Here is a 27,698-nt window from a genome sequence, read left to right as displayed (position 1 = left end):
GGCCCCACCCACCCCAGCCCGGACCGGCGCCTGGCGGAACTACGACCCCCGTGATGCAGCGGGAGTCCTGACAGTACGTCATCGGTTTGGGACGCCCTGGCGGTGAATAAGGGCGCCAAGGCGCCTCTCCTGGAGCTGAGCCAGCTGACCCCTGACCCATAAGGGTTAGTAGGGTGGAACCCGCTGAGCTCGGAGTCCACCGACTCACTGGGACCAGAACGGCGAACCTGCGACGGCTGGTGACGCGCGCGTCCTCCCTCCTCCTTTCGCCTCTGCCGGGAGTGGCGCTCGTTGGTGACGTCGGGGGTATGATGGCCGCTGGGAAGCTAGGAAGGTGAAGGTGAGAGGGCGAGTGTGTCGGGTGGTGGGGCCCGACCCGGCCCAACAAGGCGAGTCCTGGGTACCCGAGCGTGGGCCGGTGGGACGCCGGGTTCCCGAAGGCTCAGGATTGGGGCCGGCGGGCGTCCCCACGCTCTCGCCTTGCAGCCGGGCCCTCCGCGGCCCTTGGAGGAGGGGGCGGGACTCGGGGTTCGGGACTTGGGGGTGGGGTCTCCTGAGGCGTCTTGTCACTCCCCCGCCTTCCCGCTTTCTCACCCTTCCCCGCCAGATTCTGTTCTTGCCTTTCCCCATTTCTTGTCCACTTCTCTATATTTGCCAGCACTTATTCAGCACATGATAGGTGCCCGTATTCATCATCGTAGGCGCCCCAATTTGGACACTTACTGCCCTGGCACAGTTGTCGCTTTACTTGTTTGGCTTGTGGATGGACGGTAAGCTCCGAGGGCAAGGGCTCTCAACGGATGTTTTTTATCCATCGCTAATTCTAGCGCCTAGCATGCACGCACACATATGTGCTCACACATGCGTGCACACACACACACACAAGGCAGACAGAAAATGTACATAATTAGCTGCTTGGACGCTTGAAGCCAAAACTGCCCATTCCCATTTCCATCTGTTGTGAGCCTTGGTTGCCCTATTTCTTTAATTTCTCTATCTGTTCTCTTTCTCTCCTCCCAGAAAGGGCTCTGACTGTCACCCTTGCCATCCCCAAGAGTCAGGTGAGGCCCCTCCACATAACTGAAAACAAGTGAGGCTTGCAGTCAATGGGAGGGAGGCCGTATCTCAGTTCCGAGCTTGGCCTCTTAGCTGGCAGTCCATAAATCTTTAAATATTCCAAGCCTGTCTTTGCACTGTGGAATTGAGAGTTAAGTAAGACATTTTGCAGCATCTGACAGATCGAGGCCTTCAGTAAGGTCCACTTCTCTGTCTCAACTTCACCTTCCCGTCTCTAATCCTCAGTGCCACAGCCCTCAAACCTAGTCTTTGAACTGCTTCTGCCCTCTCCTGTGGTCCCTCTGGATGTGCTTTTACCAGAGTCCCTGCTTGTCACCAGCACGTGGCTGAACACATGTTTGTGCACACCCAGGCTTGGCCCTGCACCCACGGGTTGTTTTTCCCCAGGGCACTTCCTCACCTACCACCCCAGTACCTCAGTGAGTTAACTTCCCTCGGGCATGAGTTTGTTTGGCTTTTTAAACCTGATTAGACTTGTTTGGCACCATTTTTTTACCCCTGCCTGTTGACCTCTCCCTTTGCTTTTCTAGTAACTCAGAATTGGCGGAGTCAATCAGTAGCTGTCTTCAACCTGAGACAGGAGGGAGGAGAACTCAAATTCTTTTCCTCTTTTTGACCCAGCCCGTGTTCATGATGCCTACCCTATGAAAGTCTCTCACCATCGGAAAAGTAAGTGGTGGCCGAGACATCTGGCACCCTGGAATTGTGTGGGGTGGAAAGGGGTGTACTCTGCTGGCCATCTAGTGCCGAGTCTTTTGGACAGGGGTCTCTTGAACAGAGCTGGATTTTTCCAACCTGTGTTGGAAAAAACTGTCTCCTTTCACATGATTTTACTGGTTGCCGAGAAAGCCCATTTAAAGGTTGACAGTTAAGAAAATGACTGGGGTCTCTGGGCTGCCTGAAGAACGAGTCTCTATCTCCCTCATTTGTTCTCTGCTGTGCTGGCTCCTCTGTCCCCTTCTCTGCCCGCCGGAAGTTGGGTCACTGGCTCCTTATCACAGTTCTTCTAAGAGTCTCCTCTGCCTCTTTACTGTGTATACTCTTTTGTTTCAATTTCTCAGCTTTTCCTCTGTTCCAGTTGTACTAGCAGACGATCTGTGGATCCATTTTATTTTCTCTGCTAGGAGTCGCTGCGCATGAAACTGGGTAAGGAGGTGGTGTGGACTCAGGGACTGTGCTTGGGATCCAAACACACCTTGGAGTGAATTTTGTGGCTGCTATCGCTGCACCCATGGCACCTAACCCTCCTCCACTAATAGCCTAGGTTGAGGCTGAGCTTTTCAGTACCTGCGAGTGCTAGGAGCATTTTAGAATTGGTTTTAGTTTAGTATCTATTACTACTATGCCCCCAGCACTTTTTTGTCACTGGAGAAGGAGACTATTTTCTTCAGAGAAGTTTGTGAAATGCAGCATTGTGAAATGCAGTTAAGTGAGAGTTGTTACAACAGGCCTTCCTTCCTAAAGTCTTTGTTGTGCTCATGTGCTACAGTGTGTGTGTGGGACTGTAGAATGTAGTGTCTTACAAATTGATTCTGCTATGGAGCCCTGTGTATATGGAACATGGGCTGCATTAGAGTTCTGTGGACCGCACTTTGGAAAATGCTAGTGTTAATTCTCTGAAACCATGACCTCGGGAAGCGCTTTGAGGCGGTCACAACAGCTTGATGCGTGCCACTTGGTGGATAGCTGATACTGGAGCTTGACTCTGGCCCAGCTGTGCCTGGGGGACCGGCTCCACATGTCTGCTATGAGCCCTGTGATGAAGTAGGGGCTATCGGGGCTTTCCAGAGGAGGATCAGGAACCAGCTGCTTCCCCCCACTCTGAAAGCCTAGGAAGCCAGCTGGTGGAACCCCAAGATAGTGGTACTCAGTCTTGGAGTGTGTGTGTATTTGCAACTGTGGTACGTTTGTGCACATATGTATGCCCAGCTCACTCTTCGGAAGGATTACATCCTGGAATCTGACAGATTTGATCAACTCTCTTGACTCATTGAACTCCAAATACTAAGAAACAGATGCTTGGCCAAAGGCTGCTTTTTAAGAGAAAAGTAAATACATGCATTCCAGGTTTAGAAGGGTAGGAAGGTAATTCCCTTTAGGGGCACTCACTAACTGAAGCCATGTCTCTCAGTTGTGGAGGAGGAAAGTAGAAATGGAAATAGGTCACTGCTCTGTATTAGGCTGGCTTTCTAGAAGCTCACAAATTAGATGGTGAGAAAGTGTGATTTAAAAAATCCTGAAAGTCTGGTAAGGTTGCGTGGGCTCCATGCAGATGTCAAGGAAGGCTTCATGGAGGAGGTCACACTAGAGTTGGGTCTAGAAGGACAGGAGGTGTAGGCCAAATGGGTGAATAAGGGCAGAGGATTCCAGGCTGAAAGCAGCACGTGTAACACAAACATAGACTCTCAACTCAGGCATGAATAAGGGCAGAGAAATTAGTTTGGAGGGGTTGGTGGTAGGGTGCACCTGGGAGGTTCAGGCGTGTACCTACAGGCTGGGGAACGTGAAAGCAGGGCAGCCCCTGGACAGGGTGCCATCCGAGCAGACCAGGTGACCTTAGAGCACTCGGCTTTAACTCACGTGCATGCTGTTGAATCTTGCACTTACTAAGCACTTAACACCTCTGGTGTCGTATCGTTTGGGCTTGCAAAGAACGAGCAGAACTTGAAAGCGCCTGCTCCTAAAAGTCCTGCTGATATCTGGGAACTTGCTGCCTGCAAGCAAGTCACTTCTGGGGCGGGGCACTGCTGAGCCTCACCCCTGAGCAGACCTGTGCCTCGATCCCTGTGGCAGCTGTGGGGTGGCTGTGGGCGTGCTGGTGGTGGAATTGCCCCTGCTCGCCCCCGAAGGCTGCCTGTTCCAGGGAGAGTCCTGTGATCTTGCTGGTAGAGTTTATTACTGTTGTTGTTTTATAGTATGTAAAACTACCTTTGAGCTTGTGCCGTGTCATCTTTAATCTTCTCATGGACTCTGTGTGATATCTTGTTTGTACACATGACAACTCCAAGGCTCTGAGGTTTAAACGGCCCAGAAACAGCACAATCACGATTTGAACCCGGCTCTCTCTGATTCCAGAATCTCATCTGCAGCGCCAGCTACCTTGTGAGACCCTGTTCTCCTTCCGGTGACTTTCCTCTTCTGCTTACGTGTATCCCCTATGTCTCCAAGAGTCTTTCCTGCTGGGCCACGGGAAGCCTGATATCAGTGTACTCTCCTTTTCTGCTTTGGAGGAGCCAGTGGTATTTTCTTCCCCTTCTCAGAGCGTTGCTGTCTTTCTTTTATTTCTTGATTCTATTTATTTATTTATTTTTGGCTGTGCTGGGTTTTCTTTGCTGTGTGACGGCTTTTCTCTAGTTGCAGCGAGCAGGGACTACTCTCTAGTTGTGGCGCTTGGGCTTCTCATTACTGTGGCTTCTCTTGTCGCAGAGCACAGGCTCTAGGGCTCGAGGGCTTCAGCTGTTGCAGCTCCCAGGCTCTGGCTCAGTAGTTGCGGAGCACAGGCTTAGTTGCTCCTCAGCATGTTGGATCTTCCAGAACCAGGGATAGAACCCTGTCTCCTGCATTGGCAGGTGGATTCTTTACTGCTGAGCCACCAGAGAAGCCCCATGTGCTGTCTTTCTTCCTTTTTTTTTTTTTTGACAGTTATTTGTTTATTTGGCTGCGTCAGGTCTTAGTTGCAGCACTGGGATCTTGGGTGTGTCATGCAGGATCCTTCGTTGCAGCACTGGGACTGTCTAGTGGGCTGAGTTGCTCTGTAGCACGTGGGATCGAAGTGCCCCAACCAGAATTGAACCTGCGTCCCCTGCATTGCAAGACAGATTCTTAATCACTGGACCACCAGGGAAGTCCCTGTCTTTCTTACTCACTCCCTTGATAGTAGGCACCATGCTAAGAAAATCTCACAGCTGTGGTATATTCCTGAGGAGGAAGGCAGAAATGGACACACAGTCACTTCTCTCTCTCATCTCTCCAAAAATCTTCAATATCAAAAAATAACTTGTAGGTTTAGATAAAACATGTGGGTTCCCATTTCCCCATGGGTCTCTCTTTCTCCTCACTCTTTGGGACGCTTAGTTCCTAAGGGCCAGTTTTCAGTTATTAGGAATGTTTATTTTTTTTTCTGCTTCTCAGAAGCTGGTTCAGCTTGCTTTGGCAGTTTCTCTGTAGATTCACTCCTGGGCAGTACCCTGTCATCTCCCAGATAGGGCGCGCGCCAGGTTGGGTGGAGAGCGGGTGGCGCTGTGATTAGGGTGGCAGGGGAGTGAGGGGCCAACAGGGAAGTGCTGAGTGTTGAGGAGGGCAGATCCAACCGTACACAGCTGTGCACACCGCCCCTTATCCTTGGAAAGGCCTTTTTCCTGGGACTTGCCAGGGTTTTGAGGGCTCTGCTGAAGAAATGGCTCTGTGCGTGGTGGGGACTCTGAGGAACTTCGGTTCAGGGACTGCCAGCCTCATCTGGGGACCAGCTTCTCTAGTCTGTCTGCCTTTTTTGACTTTGAGTAAAGACCTCTAGGACTCTGGAGTTAAGCCTCATGGCCCCTAACTTGTTATTGCCATGTGAAAAAACAAAAAACAGGCCACAAAGATGTGCATGTGATTGAGGATTGAGTAAGAGCAAAAGAGCTACCACACAGAAACAGATTGGGGTGATAAGCAACTGTTAATAGTGCCTGTTGTAGAGCTGTGAGGTTATGGATTTTTTTCCCTTTAGTTCCCACATTTTCTACAGTAGACACATTTATAATGAAAAGACAACAGTAAACATTTATAAGTATAAATTGTAGAAGTAGACCGCGTTTATTTGAGGATCAGCCCTCCTTGCCATCCTCCCCACTGGCAACCAAAGATAAAAATAAAAACAAAGAAACAAAACCTGATACGATTCAGGGCCGTCAGTGCTGGGCAGCAGAGTGGCCAAGGAGGGTGGTGGAAGTGCCTGACCTTGAGCATCACTTTGCTTTCACTGCTCTGAGTGTTCAGAGCCTTTTCTCTAGGCTCTGATGTATAGGAAATAAGTGTGATTTCTGTCATTCTTTTCTGCCTAAGACTGAGAGGAGGACATCTCTGTATGTTACCTTGTGCTTCCCCCATCTTTCTCTGAGGTGGGTGAGGCAGGCCTGTCCTTGTTCACCCACCAGGGGACAACCAGAACTGACCCAAGCTCAGGGCCCTGGGTGCCCACACTGTGTGATAGGAAGAGGGAGCTAGGCAGTCCCTTCCTAGTTTTGAGATGCTGGCTCTGATCTCCCTGTCCGCAATCTGGTCCTGGAGGGCCCATGTTCTGGATGGGCCTGCGAGCCAAGCCCGGTGCCCCTGCCGCTCACACTCTTCTGCACCCCAGCAAAAGGTCCCTGGGTTCGCTCACGTCTCTTCTCTCTCGCAGCGCAATGTCCCTGCTCTTCTCTCGATGCAACTCCATCGTCACAGTCAAGAAGGATAAGAGACACATGGCTGAAGTGAATGCTTCCCCGCTCAAGCACTTTGTCACCGCCAAGAAGAAGATCAATGGCATTTTCGAGCAGCTGGGGGCCTACATCCAGGAGAGCGCCACCTTCCTGGAAGGTGAGACGGGCACCCTGCTCGGCCACGCCCGCTCCTGTCAGCCTCAGTATTTAGGGGGCAGAACTGGGGGCAGGGAGGTACAGCCCTGCCCTTGACGAGCTCACACCCAGGTGGGTTGTCACCTTCAGTGGTACTCTGCTCCTGGAATCACATGGAACTGGGCTCCAGGGAGATGGGCCAGGGAAACCCGGGACCTATCCTTGAAAATTCTATAGATTCTGCTCCACTTAATCATAAGGGGTGGGTGAATCGTGTCCTCACCTGAGGGACAAGCAGACTGAGGTTCTGAGAGTCGTTGATTCCCTGTGAGTGACACAGTGGACTGTACCCGGGACTGTACTTGGGCTTAACTCCAAAGCCCAGGTGTTTTGCTTGGCCCAGCCTGGCTGCCGTCAGTCCCCCACCCTGTGTCTGGGTGTTGGTTGTTCCTGACCAGGGTGTTCTCTCTCTGATATTTTTAGATAACAGGACTTTGAATAGGAAACTTGCGTCACTGGCACCTTTTCCTCTAGTTACTAATTTAAGTCCAACCTTAATCCTCACTCTGTCAGCAGAGAAGGACCGGTTCCCAGGGCCCCACTCAGTCTGAACACAAACTCCAGCCACTGTCTTCTGAGACTCCCTGTCTAGAAGGCACACCTTGGCTCCAGGCCCTGGGGTTATCAGTGAACAGTCAGTAGCTGAATCTTACTGGTCTTGCTTTCCTCATTTGTGAAAGAGGAGCTTAGGGGAGACCAGGGGTTTCCTAATTCTGGTCTGCAGAACCCTAGAAATTCAGCGGGAACGCCTCAGGATCATGCTTCTCTCTACTTGGTGCCTTCCCCTGGAGGAGCTTGGCTTCTAGTTGGTGACGTGTCAGGCTGCTCCTTTAGGCTCCCTCTAAAGAAAGGAAGTAGTCCCAGTACTGGGGTCTGAACGTTTGTCCCTCTGTGCTCACGTGTTGGAATCCTCAGGCCCAGTGTGATGGTGTTAGGAGGCGGGGCCTTGGGGAGGGGTTACGTCATGAGGGTGGAGCCCCTCGTGAGTGAGATTAGTGCTCTTATCAGAGAGACCCCATAAAGCTCCCTCGCCTCTTCTGCCACATGAGGATATGACTAGAAGTCTCCCACCTGGAAGAGGGCCCTCGCTTCACCAGGCTGGCACCCTGATCCAAGACTTCCAGCCGCCAGCACTGCGAGCAACACACTCTGTTGTGTCTAAGCCTCCCAGTCGCGGTGTTTTGTAAGAGCAACCTGAACAGACTAAGGATGGACTCTTCATGCCCTGCCCTCAGCATGGTGCTTAATGCAGGAAAGGTGTTCACAGAGAATTTGTTCAGTTTAAAGATCTGAATTTCAGGGGTGTAGGATTGGTAGTTGAAATGATTCCAGTCTAGTATCTGTTTGTTTAGCAGTAGTTCTGGCATGCAGAGATGGGACAGACCAGGCTGCTCTCCCCTCTGGAGCCAAGACTAACCCTCTGTGATGCTCTGACTCACTCCCATGGTTCTGTGGAGGAACACGTGGTTCATAATGAAGATGTTTGTGCGATGGCATCAGGAGTGGGTGTTTTGATTTCTCTTTTTGTGAAAACAGGAGGCCTCTCATACTGGTGGGCCTCCAGGGAGGAAAAAGCATTGGGGTGATCCTGAGATGTATTTGGGATTGTCCCGGCCGGGGGAGGGGAAGGCTACTGCCTGGGACTGTTCCCTAAAGGGCAGTAGCAAGAGCTTGTCAGCTGATGGCTTTTTCTTTTAAATTTTCTTTCTCCAGTCACAGGCTGGAGAGCCAGCTTCCTCTGGGGCACATTCCAAAAGCCACACCCTTGTGCCCACTTAAGGGAAGAATGTCGATGGTCTGAGAAGGGGTGACCGGTGGACGTGGGGAGGCCTTGTTGGCACCAGCTGTAGGGGAAACTCACTGGGCGGCTCTGAAATGCACCTGTCATGCTCTGGGACCGTTCTCAGGGCTGGGACCTGTCAGCCCAGTGGTTCACAAGTGCCTTAGTCTGTTTGGGCAGCTGTAACAGAAATGCCATAGACTAGGTGGCTTGTAAACAACACATATTTATTTCTCACAGTTTTGGGAGGCTGGAAAGCCCAAGACCAAGGCAGCAGCAGATTTGGTGTCTGGTGAGGGCTGGCTTCCTAGACTGCGATCTTTTCTTTGTAGCAGCTCATGTAATCACATAGCAGAAGGGGCTGGCTACTTCTCAGGTTTTCCTTTATAAGGACACTAACCCTAGGCATGAGGCTCTATCTCTATGTACAGTTGACCCTCAAATAACATGAGTTTCAACTGCACAGATCCACTTATACATGGTTTTCTTCCCATAGTAAGTACTGCAGTAGTACACAGACCATGGTTGAATCCGTGGATGCAGACTGGATATAGAAGGGCTGTGCATACAGAAGCTGACTAAATTACATGCTGATTTTTATTTGGAGGATTGGCACCCCCAAGCCCCATGTTGTTCAAGGGTCAGCTGTACCATCACACTGTCATCACACGGGGCACGTAAACATTCAGTCCATTGCAGCCAGGGTGTGCTGAGGGGCAGACACCCATCTGCAGTCCAGCCAGCTCAGGACCTTCCTGGTGCAAGTGCTGGATGGAAGGGGGCAGGGTCTTTCTCAATTGCTCCCATCTGTCATAACATGTTATCCAGCCGCGTGGCAAGGGCCCTGGGGAAAAGCAGTGCAGTGATCCCAGGATCCATTCACTTAGCAAACACCATGTGCCTGCTGAGTGCGGGGTGCGGGGGTCAGACAGCTGGGCCCTCACGTGGTAGGTGATGCACACAGGTGAGTGGGGCAGTTACCCTATGCTGAGACAAGGGCTAAGATGCAAGAAGTCCAGGGTGCCTCGGGGACACAAACCAGGAGGACCTGACTCAGGTTGGTGGGATCAGGGCAGGCTAAGTGAGAATAGGCCAGAGCACCCCGAGGTGGTATGTTAGTTCTTCGGAGGGGTAGGGTGAGGAAGCCCCGAGCAAAGCCTGGAGCGGTGGTGAGTATGGGAATGTGGTGAGGCAGGATGCAAGGCGGAGGTGCCCAAGACCCAGCTGGAGCAGTGAGTGGGGCCAGGTCGGGCAGGGCCTCGGGAAAGTGCACAGTGACCTGGACTCAGCCCTGACCCCGCCGTCTACTAGCTCTGATGGGTACATGACGCTGATTAAATGAGGCCATGTTTGACCAGAACAGTGCCTGGCAGATAGTGAGAACTTGGTGAGTGTACGTTAAGTACAAAACATATAAGTAAATGATGGCAGTCAGCATTTGCGTCTTCATCAGATACCTGCCCCATTCTTGGCACTTCTGTGTTTTAATTCAGTTAATCCTTTCTCCAGCCACATGAAGTAGGTGCTGTTGTTATTTCTGTTTTAAGGCTAAAGAAATTAAGACACAGGAAGGTTCATTTGTCTGAGGTCACAAAGCCAGGAAGAGGTAAGAACCAACGCTTGCACTGGAACCCAGCAGTCTTGCTCCTAAGCCAAGTTCTTTATTGCACTGGGGCCCACAGGAGTCTGGACCTCCAGCCGGGGAACAGAGTGCCGCGGGGGTGGGTTCCGCCATCCAGACTGGGACTCTGAAACTCTGATGGTGGGCTGAACTGTTTTCAATCTACACCTGCAGAAACCTACAGGAATGCAGAACTGGACCCGGTTACGACAGAAGAACAGGTTGTGGACGTCAAAGGTTATCTGTCCAAAGTGAGGGGCATCAGCGAGGTGCTGGCCCGGCGGCACATGAAGGTGGCTTTTTTTGGCCGGTGAGTCTCGAAGTCCTCATGCCCTCTTTCTTCCCAGCTGGGAGGGAGGGAGGCATGCTCTTTGTGCTGGATCCGACCACCCCAAGGCGGGGAAGCAGGCAGCACACCCCAGAATTTGGCACTCTCCCGTTTATTTTTTTAAATTTAGCAGTGGTAAAATAGACATAACAAAATTTCCCATTGTAACCTTTCTTAAGTGTACAGTTTCGCTTTGTTAAATACATTCACATTGTTACACAGCTGTCACCACCACCAGTCTCTAGAACTTCTTCCCTGGAAAATGGAAATTTACCTGTTAAATAATATCTCCTGGTCCCTTCTCCCCCACTCGCTGGTAACCACCCCTCTACTTTCTGTCTCTATGAATTTTTTGACTCTGGGAACCTCATATAAGTGAAACCGCGTCTTTTTGTAACTGGCTTATTTCAGTCAGTATAATATCCTCCAGAATCATCCATGTCATAGCATTTGTCAGAATTCCCTTCCTTTTAAAGGCTGAACAATATTTCATTGCATGTATATTCCATATCTTGTTTATCCATTCATCCCCTATGGACACTTGTTGCTTTCCCTTTCTGATTACTGTGAGCAATGCTGCTATGAACAAATATCTGTTTGAGACCCTGCTTTCACTTCTTTTGGATATATACCCAGAAGTGAAGTTGCTGGATCATTCCATTTTTAAGTTTTTGAGAAGCTGCCCACCATATGGTTTTCCATAGTAACTGTAACATTTTAATTCCCACCAGCAGTGCACAAGGGTCCCAGTTTTTCTGCATCCTTCCAATACTTATTTACTGGTTTTTTTTTTTTTGACAGTAGCCATCCTAATGGGTGTGAGTTAGTAGCTTTTACAGTTTTGATTTGTAATCCCTAATGCTTAGTGATATTGAGCATCTTTTCATGTGTTTGTTGGCCACTTGTATATCTTCCTTGGAGAAATGTCTGTTCAGGTCCTTTGCCTACTTTTAAATTGGGTTGTTTGGGAGTTTTTGTGGTTGTTTTATGATTTTTTGTGTGTGTTTTTCGAGTTGTAGGAGTCCTGAATTTCCTTATCAGATATATGATTTGTAAATGTTTTCCCCCATTTTGTCGGTTACCTTTCCACTCTGTTGTCTGTGTCCTGTGATGCAGTTTTTTATTTTGATATAGTCCAATTTATTTATACTTTTCTTTGTTTATACTTTTGACATTGTATCTAAGAAACTGCCAATTCCAGTGTCATGAGGCTTTCCCCCCTATGTTTTCTTCTAAACGTTTTATATTAAAAAGAAAAAAAACGTTTTATACTTTTAGCCTTCAGATCTCTTTGTTATGCTTTGAGGTCAAGTAGGCACCTCTGGAATGTCTGCTACAGTGCCAGGGAATTCTCCAGTTCTGAGTGGGCACTGACTGGTGTCCTGCACAGTGAACTTGGTTCTGACATTCTACCAGGAGGCAGCAGACGCTGCAGGTTAAGAACTTGGTGCACAGATAGCCCCACTTCAGATGCCGTTCGAACCTGTGCTTCTGATCAACTGGCTATAAATCAGAGGTTCCCACAACCTTCTCCTCGAGTTTAATCTGCTTGAGCAGCATTCACTTAGATTTACTGGCTTGTTACAAAGGATATTGTGAGGGATACAGATGAAGAGGTGCCCAGGGCGAGGTCTGGGAGGGTCCTGAGCATGGGAGCTCTGTCCCCGTCAACTAGGGCACACCGCCTTCCACCCTGAAGCTCATCAGATCTCACTGTTCAAGAGATTGATGGGACTTAATCTACAGCCCCTCTCCTTCCTTTTCCCGGAGGTAGGTGGGCGGGGCTGAAAGTTCCAACCCTCTTACTACTTGGTCTTTCTGGTGATCAGCCCATCCTGAGGCTGTGTGGGGGGCCACCTTAGTCACCTCATGAGTGTAAACAAGTGTGCTCAGCAGGGGCTCCTTATGAGTAACTAGGGACTCTCCTATCACTCAGGAAATTCCAAGGAATTGCCAGGAACTGGGGACAAAGACCAAATATATTTCTTCTTAAACCACAGCACCTTTAAAAAGTTAAAGCCCAATCAGTATGGGTTCGAGGGAGCAACGAAGCACAGCACAGGGGAAGAAGGCCTCGGGGAGGTGGGGTGCTCTGCACACAGCGGCGGCCTGAGGCGTCGGCGCTCTGCCCCTCTGCCCCTCATCACCTTTCGGTGTCCTTCAGCCTTCTGGGCTGTCTTTTCATCCTCGCCTCAGAACTGTGGCCCTGGCTTTGGTGAGCTGGAGCTGATGAGTTTGCGGAGTGGAGCTGTCTTAAAGAAAAAGAAGGTAGAAAAGCATGTGGCAGGCAGAATGCTACCATAATCTACCCTGTAGCAGGCCCTTACAAGCTGGGAGTGACGGGTGGGGCTTCATGTTCGAGAGGAACCTGGTGCGAGAAAAGCAGCAAAATTGGCCTTCTGTAGAAAAACTTTGGGGTCATTCAGCTGAGGTCACTTAGACAGAAGACACCCTGGGGTGAGTCAGTGGCTTCTGGTAGAAGAGGAGGAGTGGTTAGTCTTCCGAGTCAGACAAGTGGTCTCGTGCATGATGCTGAGAGCCTCATGTTGGTGGGGGCTCACTCAAGGGCATGTAGTGTCTGCATGCTGGCATCACACCACAGGAGCCCCGTGTAGTTGGTTTGCCATGATGAACTGGGGCATGTCACACGCACAGGCCACCAGCATTGTCCATCCATTTTCATAAGCACAGAGCACCCACTCTGCCTGTGTGGGCGCTGATGTCACTATAGAGGACAAGGCTTTGGACCTCCAGACTGTCCCTTCTTAGTGACAACCTGAGATGCAGATGGCAGTAGCTTTACTGGGTTTCCTTGTAGGACGAGCAACGGGAAGAGCACCGTGATCAATGCCATGCTCTGGGACAAAGTGCTGCCCTCTGGAATTGGCCACACCACCAACTGCTTCCTGCGGGTGGAGGGCACAGATGGCCACGAGGCCTTCCTCCTCACGGAGGGCTCAGAGGAGAAGAGGAGCGTCAAGGTGAGAGGGCCCTGCCGGCCTGGCTTTTGGCCCGAGTCACACTGGTGGGTCAAGTCTGGGCCGAGACCAACCAGTGGGTCTGTTATGCCAGGACCCACAGCACCTCTAAGGAGGGGGCAGTGTCCCTGTAGTGGAGTTTGGGGAGCCCTGTCCTAGCCTGGCTGTTTAGGGCGTGTGAGAGCTTGAGGGAGGTTCTGGAGCCTGGAATTCACAGACCTTGTGAATTGCTGGGCAGGCCTTTTCTCTTTGCAATGCAGTGTGTTTGCCTTGTTCTTGGGGGTGTTGCCAGAGAGCCATCCCTGCATTAGCTCCGTGATTCCCATGTTTTAGCTCAGGGTTCACGTGCTTTCATTTTTCTGAGAGCCAGCTGCACTTTGGGTTGGGACCAGATGCTCATTTTGGTTCATAAAGAATTAATTATTGCAGAACGACATCCAAGAAAGAAACTTAACGGAGGAGTGAAGGATAGTTGGTTCTTGCTAGCAGCTCCCAACTCTTGACTTTGTATGCATGAAATGAAAGAGGGGTAGTAGATTGGCCTGCGGTCCAGGCCACTGTCCTGGGGCTAGGCTGCACTGGTCTCCAGCCCAGAGGCTCTTCCTTGACCCTGATTATCCTCTGCCTCCACCCTCATCAGACAGTGAACCAGCTGGCGCACGCCCTTCACCAGGACGAACAGCTGCATGCGGGCAGCCTGGTGAGTGTGATGTGGCCCAACTCCAAGTGCCCGCTACTCAAGGATGACCTGGTGCTGATGGACAGGTGAGAGGGCAGGTGCCTCCCCCAGAGGTGCAGACGGGGAGGGCCCCAGGTTTCCATTTCTGGGTCCTCCAGGCCAGTGTCCCCAAGGTCATGTTGTTGCTCTGCTGAAGTATATTACTTTTTAAACCGGCTTAACCACATGTTCCAGCCTTGTGGATTTCCTTCAGGGTCTGGTTATTGTATCATCTTGGCAGGCATCGACCCGAAGATCTCCCAGTGATGGTCTGTAAAGAGGGATAGGAAGGATGCTCGAAAGTGGGGAAGGTTCTCAGCCTCAAGCCAATGTTAGTATGTTTATTGGAGGAGGGGGTGGGGCTTGTTCTTTATGAGGTCCCTGTTGTGTTTTATTTTTCTCAAGGCAACATTTTGCTCCTGCTTTGTGAACAGGCTATAACTATACCAAGAAATTTGGTATGAGGGTGCTTGCTGGACTCACAGAAATGTAGCATTTCACCTTAATTGTATATCCACAAAGTAAAATGCAGGGGCTTCCCACGGGTAAAGAACCTGCCTGCCAGTGTAGGAGATGCAGGTTTGATCCCTAGGTTGGGAAGATCCCCTGGAAAAGGGCATGGCAACCCACTCCAGTATTCTTGCCTAGAGAATCCTGTGGACAGAGGAGCCTGGCAGGTTACAGTTAGTCCATGGGGTCGCAAAGAGTCAGACACGACTGAAGCGACTTAGCGTGCAAACATGCATGCACAAAATAAAACTCAAATCTTTAGGTTTTTATATGAGTGATAGATGCATATGACAAAAAATACATTTTCAGACAGTCTGGAAGGATATGAGATGAAAAGTAAGAATCCCTCCAATAAGGGTGATTGCCCTCCCCCCTGTAGCTTTCTCTTCCTTTGCCTGCTGCCTCAGGTCTGTTCAGAGCAGGAAGAATAGGGCCCCGGGTCTGATGATGGTTTACCCCTGTCACCTCCAGCCCTGGCATCGATGTCACCACAGAGCTGGACAGCTGGATTGACAAGTTTTGCCTGGACGCCGATGTGTTTGTGCTGGTGGCCAACTCGGAGTCCACTCTGATGCAGACGGTAACCCATCCTCTGCATTTCCCCACGCTCCCAAGATCCAGCCGAGTGGATGGGCCAGCAGGGCCTTGGCTGGCACAGCCCCTCCTTCACTGAGGTCTTTCCCCTCATCCAGGAAAAGCAATTCTTCCACAAGGTGAGCGAGCGCCTGTCCCGCCCAAACATCTTCATCCTGAACAACCGTTGGGACGCGTCTGCCTCGGAGCCTGAGTACATGGAGGAGGTGGGCGCCTCTTTTATTCGGCAGCTTGGGGACTGCCACCCCATGTGTCTACTCAGACTGCATGCTCTCCCCAGCCGCGTCCCTGAATGAATTTCATCACCAAAGTTGTCCCATGAGGTCTTTGGGTCACTATGGGACCGCTTCACTTCTCCCATTCACTTTCCCGGACCCCTCTCCTCTTTTTTTTTGGAGTGTAACTGCTTTACAATGTTGTGTTAGTTTCTGCTGTATAACAGAGTGGATCAGCTGTATGTATACGTGTATCCCCTTCCCCTCTAATCTTCAGAAGGCTTTCCTTCGTGCTGAGAGGCCTCCATACCACATTAGCCGAGCCCTTGCTTGGGACCAGTGCTCTCCTTAGTTCTTGAAGAGTGAGTCAGAGGCGTAGCTTTGAAAGACATCCAGGAAAGCTTAAAAGAAGAGCAAAGGATAATTGGTTCTTACTGACAGCTCAGAATGCTTTACTTTTTATGGGTAACATGAAAGAAAAAGGAGTCACAGGTGCTATGGGGCAATGATCAAGTGTGTAGTCAGCAGATGCGGTGCAGTGTGACTGATAAACTCCCTAACCTACCCTAACTAACCCAGGTAAATCCTAACCTGTGGGTTGAGTGTAATAGATGGAGTTGTGGAGAGAATGATATCTGTTCACCTTGAGAAAAGGCCTGGCATGTGGCAGGTGTCCACCGGAGGCTGTTGTCACTTTGAAGTTCCAGCAGTGGAGCCCTAGGGCTTCAGAGCGAGGAGGGATTTTTAGGTGGCACCCACTCATTCATTAAGCAAGGCCAGGGAGGACTCAGCTTGTCAGTACAGAGTCCACGTGTGGGTTTCTGTTTTTTTAATGTATTTCTAATTGGGGGAAAATTGTTTTACAGTGTTGTGTTGGTTTCTGCTCTACAACAACAGAGTCAGCCATAATCATACATATATCAACTCCCTCTTGAGCCTTCCTGTATGCCCCCCCACAGGTGTGGGTTTCTTGACCCCCAGCTTCCTTTCCTTCTGGGGCACCAAAGGGAGACTTTTGTGGGCTTTTAACAAGGCAGTTTGGGGCATGTGTGAATGTTTCTGCTTGTTGATACCTCAGGTGTCTTGGACAGGCTGCACCCCGAGGAGCCCTGTGACTTGGGACCTGGGGAGCCTGGTGGCTGGAGGACAGATGGTGGGACATGATCGCTGCGTGTGTGTTGATACCTTCTGAATCCTGAGCCATGTGACTAGATTACCTGTGCTCTTAGAAAAGAGGCCACCGGGGGCCATGGGCTCCCTCAGGAGGGCCCCCTCGCACCCCACCTGGTCATACAGTACCTGTCTGCTTGGGCTCCAGGTGCGGCGGCAGCACATGGAGCGCTGCACCAGCTTCCTGGTGGACGAGCTGGGCGTGGTGGATCGGGGCCAGGCTGGAGACCGCATCTTCTTCGTGTCCGCCAAGGAGGTGCTCAACGCCAGGATCCAGAAGGCCCAGGGCATGCCGGAAGGAGGTGACAATAGAACCAGCTTCTTGCTTTTCCCTGATGCTTGAGACATTGGGTCTTGTGCTAAGTCAGCTGGTAGAAATAGTTGTGAGAATGAGGTAGTGAGAGGAGCCCTGGGTGAGAAGCTCTTGGCTGCCTGAGTTATTTCTGGACTAACGTGGTGCACTTCTCCTAGGGGGCGCTCTTGCAGAAGGCTTTCAAGTGAGGATGTTTGAGTTTCAGAATTTTGAGAGGAGATTTGAGGTGAGCATGAGCCTTTGATCCTGTTGTCTAGAGATTCTGTGCCTCCCTGGCACTCCCCAGCCACATCCCTGGCAGTTGAATGCCAGAGCCTGGCTCTTGGCTGGTGGCCCCTGCCTCCCTTGGCACCTCTTGTCTGTTCCAGGAGTGCATCTCCCAGTCGGCCGTGAAGACCAAGTTTGAGCAGCACACGGTCCGGGCCAAGCAGATCGCGGAGGCCGTCCGCCTCATCATGGACTCTCTGCACATCGCAGCGCAGGAGCAGCGGTAAGAGCGCGGGAGCAGACTGGTAGAGGGAGCGTGGCCGTGACCCCTCACCCCCATCTGAGCCCGGGCCCAGGGCCAGCACTCAGCTGGCAGAGCAGGGTCTCAGGGTTTCCACCAGACCATGTTTGAGCCACGAGGAGCAGCCAGTGAGGAGGTTGTGGGGCGTCTGTCTGTCCCACCTGGTCTGTGCAGTGAGCTTCCCCAAAAGTCTGAGCTGGCAGCCTTGGTCCAGTGCTGCGCCAAGCACTGCAGCCATTCTCAGGGCTGGAAGCAGAAAGCACTTCTTCAGAATACCTTTTTTGGGGACTGCCCTGGTGGTCCACTGGTTAGGACTCCGAGCTTCCACTGCAGGAGACGCAGGTTCGATCCCTTGGCGGGGAATTCAGATCCCACATGCTGTGCAGCATGGCCAAAAAAACCTTAAAAAGAGAATTAATAGATGCTCTTTTTTGAGAGATTAAAATATATGAGAAAGTACAGAGAATAATATATCTTGTTTCCACTGCCCACAATTGACAATATTTGTTTTATTGTCAGAATAAAACAAATAAAAACACAGAAAAAAACTATTGAATTCCCTTTGATTCTTCAGTCCCTGCCCCAGTGTCCCTCTGCCTGCTCCTCAGAGGTAACTGCCATCATGAATTTGGTGGGTAGTCCTGTCATTCAATAAAAAGTACTTTTTATGTAAATCCTGAAGAATGCACAGTGTTGCTGTGTGTGTGTTTCAAATGTACAGGTACGGGAACATGCAATACTTGGCTTCGCTTTCCACTCAGCATTGTTTTTATCCTCTGTCCTTGTTGATGCCTATAGTTGGAGGTTAGGACTTTTCGTTGAGGTAGAGCAGTTCTCAGTTTCCCGTAGATTGATCCTTAGATTTCATTATTTTACTACTGTAGACCCTGCTGCTGTGGACACCAGTTTTTGTGTCCCCTGGTGTGCATCTGCTAGAGACTAGCATTAATTCCTGGAGGTGGAGTGTTCCGTCTTGGGATGTATGCGTTTCAACTTTACCCAGCTTTACCCGTGGCTTTCTGAAACATCTGGCCCTGCCTGTGGTCCCACCAGCAGTATATGCTGGAACTCCCATTCCCCGACCCTGATGTGTACTTCAGACTTGGTGATTTGAGCCAGGCTTTTGGGTAGTGTTGTACCCCTTTTTCTCTTTTCCTTGTTTACTAGTGGAGTTTTCTCTATATGAATGGCAGAACTTGTTCTAAAGTTCCTGAAAAAGCACCCTCCCCTATCTGTCACCACCACATCCTCCGAATTTGGAAAACTTAAGAGCGAGTTGTTGGCACTGTCTCTCCCTCCTGCCTGGGAAGGGGAAGAGCAGGCCTCCAGGGGTGTGCACAGAATGCCAGGATCACAGCTGGGGCCCACAGACTTCCCGGCACCACCTCCTCAGCTTAGTCGGGTAACCAGAGCTCTTTCTCTCAGGGTCTACTGCCTGGAAACGCGTGAAGAGCGGCAGGAGCGGCTGAGGTTTATTGACAAGCAGCTGGAGCTCTTGGCGCAAGACTACAAGCTGAGAATTAAGCAGATTACAGAGGAAGTCGAGAGGCAGGTGAGAAGTGGAGGAGGAAGGACACTGGGGAGATTTGGGCTCCAAGTAGAGGCCAGGCACTCGAAAAGTGAAAACACAGACATCCTTTTCCTCGGGGGCTCCTCAGCCTTCCAGGAGGAAGCCATAGTCCTGATTCAAGAACGTGGTGCCTCCCGGGGTTTGCTGTTCCATCGTGTGACCCCGGGCAAGTCTTCCTCCTCTGGGCCGCCTCCTCCACAGCTTAGATGAGTTTTGGTCAGCCAATCTCTAATACCTCTGAATTCAAAAGCTTTAATTCTGCAGGCCATCTGTGGACACTGCAGATTTGCAGGGAGGCAGACCCAGTCTCCTGGAGCCTGTTAGGCGCTCCTGGTGCTGTGGAGTGGAGCCACGTCCCCTCGGGCCACTCACCAGCACACTTCCTTTGCTGCAGGTGTCGACCGCGATGGCTGAGGAGATCCGGCGCCTCTCTGTGTTGGTGGACGAGTACCAGATGGACTTCCACCCTTCCCCCGTGGTCCTCAAGGTTTACAAGAATGTGAGTCATTAAGTGGCAGGGGCTCCCCTTGTTTCCCGTTGGCTGTGGATGGAGTCACCACGAGACAGGGATTCAGCCCCTGCTGGTCTGAGTCAGGGCCCCTCAGCCAGGGACTTGAGCCTCAGGCTTCATTCCACCTGCTTGCCACTGTCACCTGCTGGGCCTGGGCTGACCAGCCTCTGAATGCCTGGCCCTGGGCTCCCTGGAGGGAACCACTGGTGTAAGGCGCTGCTTCCTTTTCTGTCTCTTCTGGCTTCAGGAACTGCACCGTCACATAGAGGAAGGACTGGGCCGAAACATGTCAGACCGCTGCTCCACGGCCATCACCAACTCCCTGCAAACCATGCAGCAGGAGATGATGGGTCAGTGCCGCCGGGGCTCAGGACCAGGGCTCTGGGTGCCCGAGATCAGTTTCAGGCCAGCCTGCAGAACTAATGACTTTTCCTTGTCTGTCCTCTTTTGTGATGAGTCAGCTCCATACCTTGAGGTTCTGGGCATGTGTTGTGAGTTCATTCCACGCATAGACTAGGGGTGAGCAGGGGAGGGGGCGTCTTGTGTTACCAGTGGGACTAGCAGAGGCTGAGAGCTTGGTCTGCTCCTTAAATCCACATATCAGTGGGTACGGAGTCTGAGTCTGCATACCCCACCCACAGGCCGGCTCATCCGGGCCTGGTTTCTGGGTCGCACTGCCAGCATCCTCGCCAGCGGCAGGTGCGGTGAGGCTCAGCACTGGCGAGGCACAAGGCTGAGCCGCTCTGCTTTCTCCCCACTTCTGTTCCTGACAGACGGCTTGAAACCCCTCCTTCCTGTGTCTGTGCGGAGTCAGATGGACATGCTGGTCCCTCGGCAGTGTTTCTCCCTCAGCTACGACCTCAACTGTGACAAGCTGTGCGCCGACTTTCAGGAGGACATTGAATTTCACTTTTCCCTCGGGTGGACCATGCTGGTGAACCGGTTCCTGGGCCCCAAGAACAGCCGCCGGGCCTTGATGGGCTATAGCGACCAGGCAAGTGGAGTCCCTCACCCTTGGGCATTGAGGGAGGCTAGTCTGCGCCCTGGGTATCCAAGCCATTCTGAATGGGGCTCCCGGAGGTCATGGCTATGGCGTGTGGGCCACCACCACAGTCAGGTTTCTGCCACAAATCAACCTAGTTTTATCATAGGCACTAATATTTGTGGAATTACAAAAGCAAGCTGTATTTTTTTTTAATTAAGCTTATAAGTATGTAATTATTAAGTCTAGATGACCTATCTGTCCAGATACCACCGTTTTCATGTTTAAATGTTAACCCCCATCTCTGTACCTCTGGAGGTATCACCTGGGCTGCTCTTGGGCCACGTCTCAGGCTTGGGGACCTAAGCTGAGGCCTTCCAGGGTGGCTGCAGCTCATGATCTATGGTATCCATGGTGTTTACCTTTGGGCTGGCAGGTCTGTTAGGAAGCTGAAATCCTTGTCTGCTACACATGGAGCTCATTTTCCATTTTGGAAGGTGAAGTCACGCCCCGTGTCCCTGTTCTGGACTCTTGGCCCTGAGGGTTCCCGAGGGTTTCATGGAATGGGAGATTTGCTGCCTTCTTCTTAGCCCCCCTGTTTCTCTCCACAGGTGCAGCGGCCCATGCCCCTGACCCCGGCCAACCCCAGCATGCCCCCACTGCCCCAGGGCTCCCTCACCCAAGAGGAGCTCATGGTTTCCATGGTCACTGGCCTGGCCTCCCTGACGTCCAGGACCTCCATGGGCATTCTCGTTGTTGGAGGAGTGGTCAGTGACAAGCCCAGCACAGGAAGGGTGGGGGCAGGTGGGTGGGACCGAGGGGCAATCTGGCGGGGGTCCCTGTGTCAGCCCGGCACTTTACATCCACGATGACCTTTCACTATGGTCTCAGGAGCCATGCAGCCTTAGCCCTGAAATGTACATTTCTGGACGGAAGTCTCATTCAACATAAGGTGACATTGAGGTTCCCATTTTACAGAAAAAAATCTGCAGTTGGCTTGCCAAGGATAAACAGCTTGGATTTGAGCTCTGGCCCCATCTGACTCCAAGGCCATGTTCTTCCCCCTGTAGGGCCAGTCCTGTGGGTAGGGAAGTAACCTAAGAAATTGACAAACCTGGGTTCTAGAGAGGTGGGCGTGACCAGGAATTTCTCCTTTGTAAGTGAGGAAACAGCAGAACTTGCAAGGGCTTGAGCCAGAAAGAGGCCGGACTGGGCTGTGAACCCTCATTTTGCCAGCTGTGGTTTTATGACGCTTCTCTTCTACCCCAAGGCCTGAGGTCACAGGCTGCCTTCTTGATGGGGTACTCCCCACGTTTTGACCCAAGACACGCTGCAGCCAGAGTGACTTGTGCTTTGAATTTTCTTGATGATGTAGGCACCTGCTCTCTGCGATGGTCATTTGAGTTGTAGAGTGGTGGCAGAATGTAACTGACAAAGCTGCCAGGAGTTGACTTCTCAGCTTGGAAAGCCAGGGCAGGCTGGAGCTGAGGCACCCTGCTCCCAGCCTGTAGACAGTACCTACTCTGGTTCTTTTTTTGGTAGATGGTAACCTGGCAGAGGGTCATTAGCTTAGAAGCTGACACTTGACAGTTATGTAACCCTTTTACAATCAGGGTCTCATTTTACCCAAACCACCCTGGGAATTGGGTGGAAGCCATCATTCCTATTTTGAGAGGAAACGGGTATAAATAGACTTGCTGTGGGTCACACAGCCAGGATGGCAGGCAGCGCTGGAGCCTCTGTTTCTGGCTCCAGGTCCACTGCTCTTTGACTCTAACTGTGCTGCCTTGTGCCAAAGTGTTACAAAGCAGATCAAAAGAAGCCATCTGCTGAGGACCAGTACTCAGAATTCCACTTGTCATCTGTGTCACCAGAACGGAATGTCCCTTCTGAGGACTCCAGCATTTATGTTTAAGATGTCTTTGTGCCTGGATCTGTGCCTCTTGTGCTCACAACCATAGCAGTGGCCCCACTGCCTTTGCACAAGTCTTGTTGTGTGGGCCACACTCTTGTTTCACTCATTTTCCAGCTAGAGAGAATCCCTGCCCTTCTGGTCTCGGTGGGGCCCAAGAAGATGTTGAGAGGAGTGTTCTGAGTAGAGGCATAAAGGCCTTTTGATGCTCCTGGGAAAGTCCTGGCAGCAACAGGCTAAGAAGCTGGGTGGTGGGATGGCAGAGGGCTGCGCCCGCTGACCGCTGTGCCTCTGCAGGTGTGGAAGGCCGTGGGCTGGCGACTCATCGCCCTCTCCCTTGGCCTCTATGGCCTCCTCTACGTCTATGAGCGTCTGACCTGGACCACCAAGGCCAAGGAGAGGGCCTTCAAGCGCCAGTTTGTGGAGTACGCCAGCGAGAAGCTGCAGCTCATCATCAGCTACACCGGCTCCAACTGCAGCCACCAGGTCCAGCAGTGAGTGTCCCCGTCAGCCCGAGGGGCCGGCGCCAGCTCCCGCGGTGCCCTCCTACACTGACCTGGAGACCAGTGGGACCCGAGCGCTGTCCGACTCTGGCCGTCAGCTATGTAGTGACAACATGGAGAGTTGAGAGTGGGGAGGAGTCTCTGGGGACACCTCCAGGGTGTCCAGGGCTGGGACTAAGTAGGCCTCTGGTCCCCCAGGAAGGAAGACAGCAACACGAAGGGCGTTACTTGTAGCATCTTTGGCAGGTTACCTTGAAGGACTTGCGTTGTGGGCGTAGCTTTGATGTTCTAAGCCACAGCCCAGTCTTCATGGCATATCTTTGGGCAGGTGGGATTGGTTGCTTGATCTAGGTGGTGGTGACTAAGGTGCTGGCTGCCTGCCTTTTATTGCTACGTGGCAGGCCCTCTGCTAGGCATTTTGCACCTAATACTTCATTTTCCCCTCAAACACTTTGAAGTAGTTGTTCTTATTGACACTTTCTTTTTCAAAATGAGGAAATTGAGATTTAAGAGGAATCATGTGTCTCCTACAGGCTTCCCAGATGTCACTAGTGATAAAGAACCCATCTGCCAATGCAGGAGATGCAAGAGATGTGGGTTAGATCCCTGGGTTGGGAAGATCCCCTGGAGGAGGGCATGGCAACCCACTCCAGTATTCTTGCCTGAGAAATCCCATGGACAAAGGAGCCTGGCGGGCTACAGTCCGTGGGGTTGCAGAGTCGGAGACGACTGAGCAGCTGGACACACACGACCCTGTCTCTTGTGCTCGACTGATCAGCAGCAGAACTGGGATCTGAGTCCTGGTCTCTTGTGTCCAGGTCAGGGTGTCCTGCCCTGTGCTCCTGGTTCTCACACGATGGTGATGCTGGTATTTGTGGTGGTCGTGATGTCCACGGTCTCAGCAGGAGGTGGGGCAGATGCTGCCAAACCAGGACAGGTGGTGGCCAGTGCAGGTGACCGGCAGGCTAGCAGCTGCCCTGCCCTGAGTCTGGTTTACCCTTGACACAGCCTGGTTGATCCTGACTCTCTCCCCCTTCAGGGAACTGTCCGGGACTTTTGCTCATTTGTGCCAGCAAGTTGACGTCACCCGGGAGAACCTGGAGCAGGAAATCGCCGCCATGAACAAGAAAATCGAGGTTCTTGATTCACTTCAGAGCAAAGCCAAACTGCTCAGGTGAGGTGGCAGCAGGGGAAACCCGTCCTGTGAGGTTACAGCTCACAGGCAGGTCCTTAACTGCGGTGTCTCGGCCACCTGACATGTGCTGTCCCAATCTTCAACATCCCTGCAGGGGCCTGTCATCACCTTCACTTTATAAAAAGGAAAACTGAGGCCTGGAGAGGTGTTGAGTAACTTATCTGGGATCCCACAGTAGGTGGTTAAGCCGGGAGTAGAAGGATCCAGCCTGCTGGGCACCAGCACCCTCTGAGCCTCCTCAACATTGTTTGGCCTCTGTTGTCAGCAGGAACACTGGGCTAGACCCACCCCTCACTTCCACCGTTTCTCTGTGAGCCCAGGGATGATGGCCCACTGACACCCATGCCCACGGGGGAGCCGGCCAGGTAGCGGGTGGCTGGCCGAGCCTGGCTCAGAACCCCGGTCTGCACAGAGTCTCCATCAAAAGTCAGAGCTTCGGGCAGCAGGTTGCTGGAGAGAGGATGGGTCCCCGGAGTCAGGAGTGCTGGCTTCTGGTCCCGGCCCTCACATTCAGGCAAATCTCTGAGCTTCCCCAAGTCTCATTGCTTTTATCTGTAAAATGCAGTGAGATTTCGTGACACAGCCACAGAGCTGCGTGCACAAGTGCTCTGGAGAGTCCTTGGCTGCTCAGGCCCAGATAACATCAGCACATGGGGACTCGGGGCTTCCTGCCCTGCCCTGACGTCAGCACGGAGGGGGGCTGCATCCAAGGGCGTCCGCGGGCCTTCCCCTCCCTGCAGTGCAGACGTGCACTCCCGCCCACTGCCCAGGGACACCTATTTTCTAGAGATACACCGCTCATCCCCAGGGGAAATCTCACGAGGCGTGGGTCTCGGGGGTGGGCGCCTCTGCTGTGCGTCACCTGCAGGGACAGGGTAAACCCAACAAGGACTGCATATCAGCAGCCCAGCCCCTTGCTGACAGGCAGAACATGGTGTTCCCAACAGATCGGGGCCTTGCCGGTGGGCCCAGCGTGAAGCCAGCATGGGGCTTAAGGGTCAGAAAAGCCTGAGTTTATTTCCACCACCAATGAGTCGTGTGACCGTGGGAAGTTATTTAACCTCTCTGGGCCTCATTTTCCTCATCTGTGAAGCGGAGGTTACTAGAGGAATAAAAGAGTCTGTACAAGTCAGGTGTCCAGTAGAACAACGCTTGGCAGGTGACGCCACGGCTAGTTGTCAGCTCTTGCCGCTACAAGGTAACCTTTTCTCTGCAGGAATAAAGCCGGTTGGTTGGACAGCGAACTCAACATGTTCACACACCAGTACCTGCAGCCCAGCAGATAGTGGGCACCCGGAGCCGGAGCCCCCGTGGGGAGGACAGTGCTGCCAGCACGTGGGGCCTCCCACCACCAGACCCGCGTGCAGCTCCTGTCCACTGCCGCCACCGTGAGAACAAAAGCACCCACTGTCTCCCGCCATGTTGAGCCCCAAAGCACTAGTTATTTTCCCCTCCTTTGCCTGCTGTTGCAGGAAGACCTTCCAACTTGTGCCCCTAAAGGAAACTTTTTTTTTAATGAGTCTGGACAGCACGGTCCTGGGGAGTTCAGTCTTATCTTTGCTTTGTCATGCTCTCTTGATTGAGAAGCTGCTGATTGATTGCTTGATGAGCTCTTGGGATCAGCCAGTGTTGCAGAAGGCCTGGTTGGGCCTTTAAGGGTATCAGGCAGACACCGCCCCCTCCTCTGGCCAACGCTTAACACCAACCCCCGCACACTTGCCCCCCACGCACCCCAGCTCCCGCACACCTGCCCACCACGCACCCCAGCTCCCCTGCAGAGAAAGGCCGCCTTTGTGGGGAGGCTGCATTTTCTTCCCAATGCAAACTGATTCCAAGAGTCCCAGGAGGCTTGTGGCTTTTGTGTCAGTGTGGTTCTTTGGCGTTCATGCTTCAGTCTGTTTGCAGAGCCTTCCAGACCAGCCTTTCTGCATTGGCAGTGGGCTGAGTGTGGCTTGGGTTTTAGGCGGAGGCAGGCTTTCTGCCATGAGGGGCAGGAAGATACCGCAGAGGCAGCTGGAGTGCGTGGCCAGGACGGAGGTGGTGTGTGGAGCCTGTGTCCTGTCTGTGCTGGCTCGGGCGGCCAGTGCCACGATGGGGCGAGACTTGCCTCCCTTCTCGTTGTGTCCCTTGTTCTGCTTTCGGTCCTTAGCCTTGTAGTCTGGCTTCTTATTGGTGAAAGATGGTTTGGTCCAGATTGTTAAAGGATGTAGTAGAAGGAAAGATGGCGGAAGACAGGGACCTTGGTGGCAGGCTGAGGGGAGTGGACCCCATCCAGGACGGCTGAAGGATCAGTAGTTGGCACAAAATAGGGCCTTCTGTTTGACCTCACTCTGGGAGGGGCTCGTGGGGTCCGAGAGTCCACCCTACCAGCTTGAGGTTCCACAAGAAACTTGTTCCCACCCCTCACCCCTCCTTGGCCCAAGCCGCCCTTGGCCACCAGACCTCTGGACGAAGTCTCTTGTGCCAGCCGTGCTGCACACGGCCAGGAGACAGTGCAGAAAACCCAGCACCCAGCCTCCCACCCTCCTGATCCCGGAGCCTCCAGATGACATATGGGGCCTCACGTTGCCTTCTCAAGAAAACACTTGAGAAGTGTTTTCTGTATTGAGTGTGGGGATTGTTGCTGGTTACAGTGGGGGCAGGTTCCTGTCTCCGTGGTGTTAGCCGTCTGGGGCAGGCAGCCTTCAGGTGGCAGCCTCTGCCGGGCAGGTCAGAGAGCTTCCTAGAAGCCAGCAGCACTGCTCTCCCAGAAAGAGGCGGGCTTAGGCAGAGAGGTGGGGCCTGTCCTGCCCTTCTGAGTCCACCCGCCCTCTGACTTCGGGGAAACGGCTCAGTGGCCTCTGCTTGCTGGTGGGTAGCATGCAGTTGGCGTGCTCTCCAGGTGCCCACTGGTCCTTCAAACCCTCAGTCTACTCTGGTGTGTGGAACAAAGTGATGGACTTAGCCAAGGTTGTTGTACAGCGGAGGATGGCCCAGCTTTTTGCCAGACCCGGGTGGTGGTCACCTCACAGTATGTCCGGAGAAATCAGTGTTGCACAATTCCAATGAATTTTGTGCTTTGTGGGGGGAAATTATTTAAAATAACTAAACATGAATTTTTTTTTGAATGTATCCCCTGGGATTTTGAGCTTATACAACAAGTAAAATTGAGTTTATACCACTGAGGGCAAGACTCTGAAAGAATTGTGGCAAAAAGCACTTTAATTTAATGCTGCTAACTTTGTTCTCTGTCTTTATGTTCATTTACTGGAGTGCGAGACGTGCTTGACACAGTGAGTTTTTTCTCTGATGTATTTAAGGTGATAAATTTGCCTGAATTACTCCTGTATCAGTGCTGATAATATTGGACGCTAAAATAAAACCTAGTTGGAAACCCTTTGTGTTTGTGTGTCTCCTCAGTTTATTCTTATGCAAACTCTCTCTGACATGAGAAAGTCTACAGGCTGTCTTTTGAAATGACCTTAACTTTACTTAGGGGAAGTTCCCACTGTAACCTGCCTGTGGGTTCCTCCTGACTCTTGGAAGGAATCTGATGCTCTCAGAAGAACAAAAGGCGTAACTGATCTTTAAGAACCAGGAAATCTAGAGTGATTTCTCTACAGATTTCACCATA

The 27,698-nt window shown here is 52.0% G+C and overlaps 1 protein-coding gene across 9 annotated transcripts; it reads left to right on the top strand.

Moving 5' to 3' along the window:
- The first annotated feature begins 113 nt into the window (after positions 1-113).
- MFN2 (mitofusin 2) lies at positions 114-27,463 on the top strand. 9 transcript variants are annotated; one of them, XM_043923343.1, is made up of 21 exons: positions 115-340; positions 1,021-1,061; positions 1,608-1,746; positions 2,139-2,223; positions 6,461-6,639; positions 10,253-10,388; positions 13,225-13,387; positions 14,025-14,149; positions 15,084-15,192; positions 15,305-15,412; positions 16,740-16,893; positions 17,063-17,130; positions 17,273-17,394; positions 18,838-18,964; positions 19,377-19,481; positions 19,741-19,843; positions 20,267-20,487; positions 21,087-21,242; positions 22,685-22,881; positions 23,930-24,064; positions 25,302-27,463. In XM_043923343.1, the coding sequence occupies exons 5-21, from the start codon at positions 6,465-6,467 to the stop codon at positions 25,369-25,371; spliced, it is 2,274 nt and encodes a 757-aa protein (XP_043779278.1). In that variant the 5' UTR covers positions 115-340; positions 1,021-1,061; positions 1,608-1,746; positions 2,139-2,223; positions 6,461-6,464; the 3' UTR covers positions 25,372-27,463. The 9 variants fall into 9 exon arrangements, with proteins under 9 accessions (XP_043779280.1, XP_043779283.1, XP_043779278.1 ...); XM_043923344.1 differs by lacking the exon at positions 1,021-1,061 and adding an exon at positions 702-770; XM_043923345.1 differs by lacking the exon at positions 1,021-1,061 and having other exon boundaries at positions 114-340; positions 2,156-2,223.
- Positions 27,464-27,698: the final 235 nt, after the last annotated feature.

Source organism: Cervus elaphus, chromosome 14 (genome assembly GCF_910594005.1).
Source record: "Cervus elaphus chromosome 14, mCerEla1.1, whole genome shotgun sequence".
Classification (NCBI taxonomy): Eukaryota; Metazoa; Chordata; class Mammalia; order Artiodactyla; family Cervidae; genus Cervus; species Cervus elaphus.
Note: the sequence above shows the minus strand (reverse complement) of the source record. Positions and strands in the feature narration are given on the sequence as shown.

Bases quoted from the DNA above. Each gene is read 5' to 3' on its own strand.
- MFN2 (XM_043923348.1), top strand. From the start codon at position 6,465: ATGTCCCTGCTCTTCTCTCGATGCAACTCCATCGTCACAGTCAAGAAG. The intron at 14,150-15,083 runs GTGAGAGGGCAG...TGTCACCTCCAG, and splicing joins GACCTGGTGCTGATGGACAG to CCCTGGCATCGATGTCACCA. The intron at 22,882-23,929 runs GTGAGTGTCCCC...CTCCCCCTTCAG, and splicing joins TGCAGCCACCAGGTCCAGCA to GGAACTGTCCGGGACTTTTG.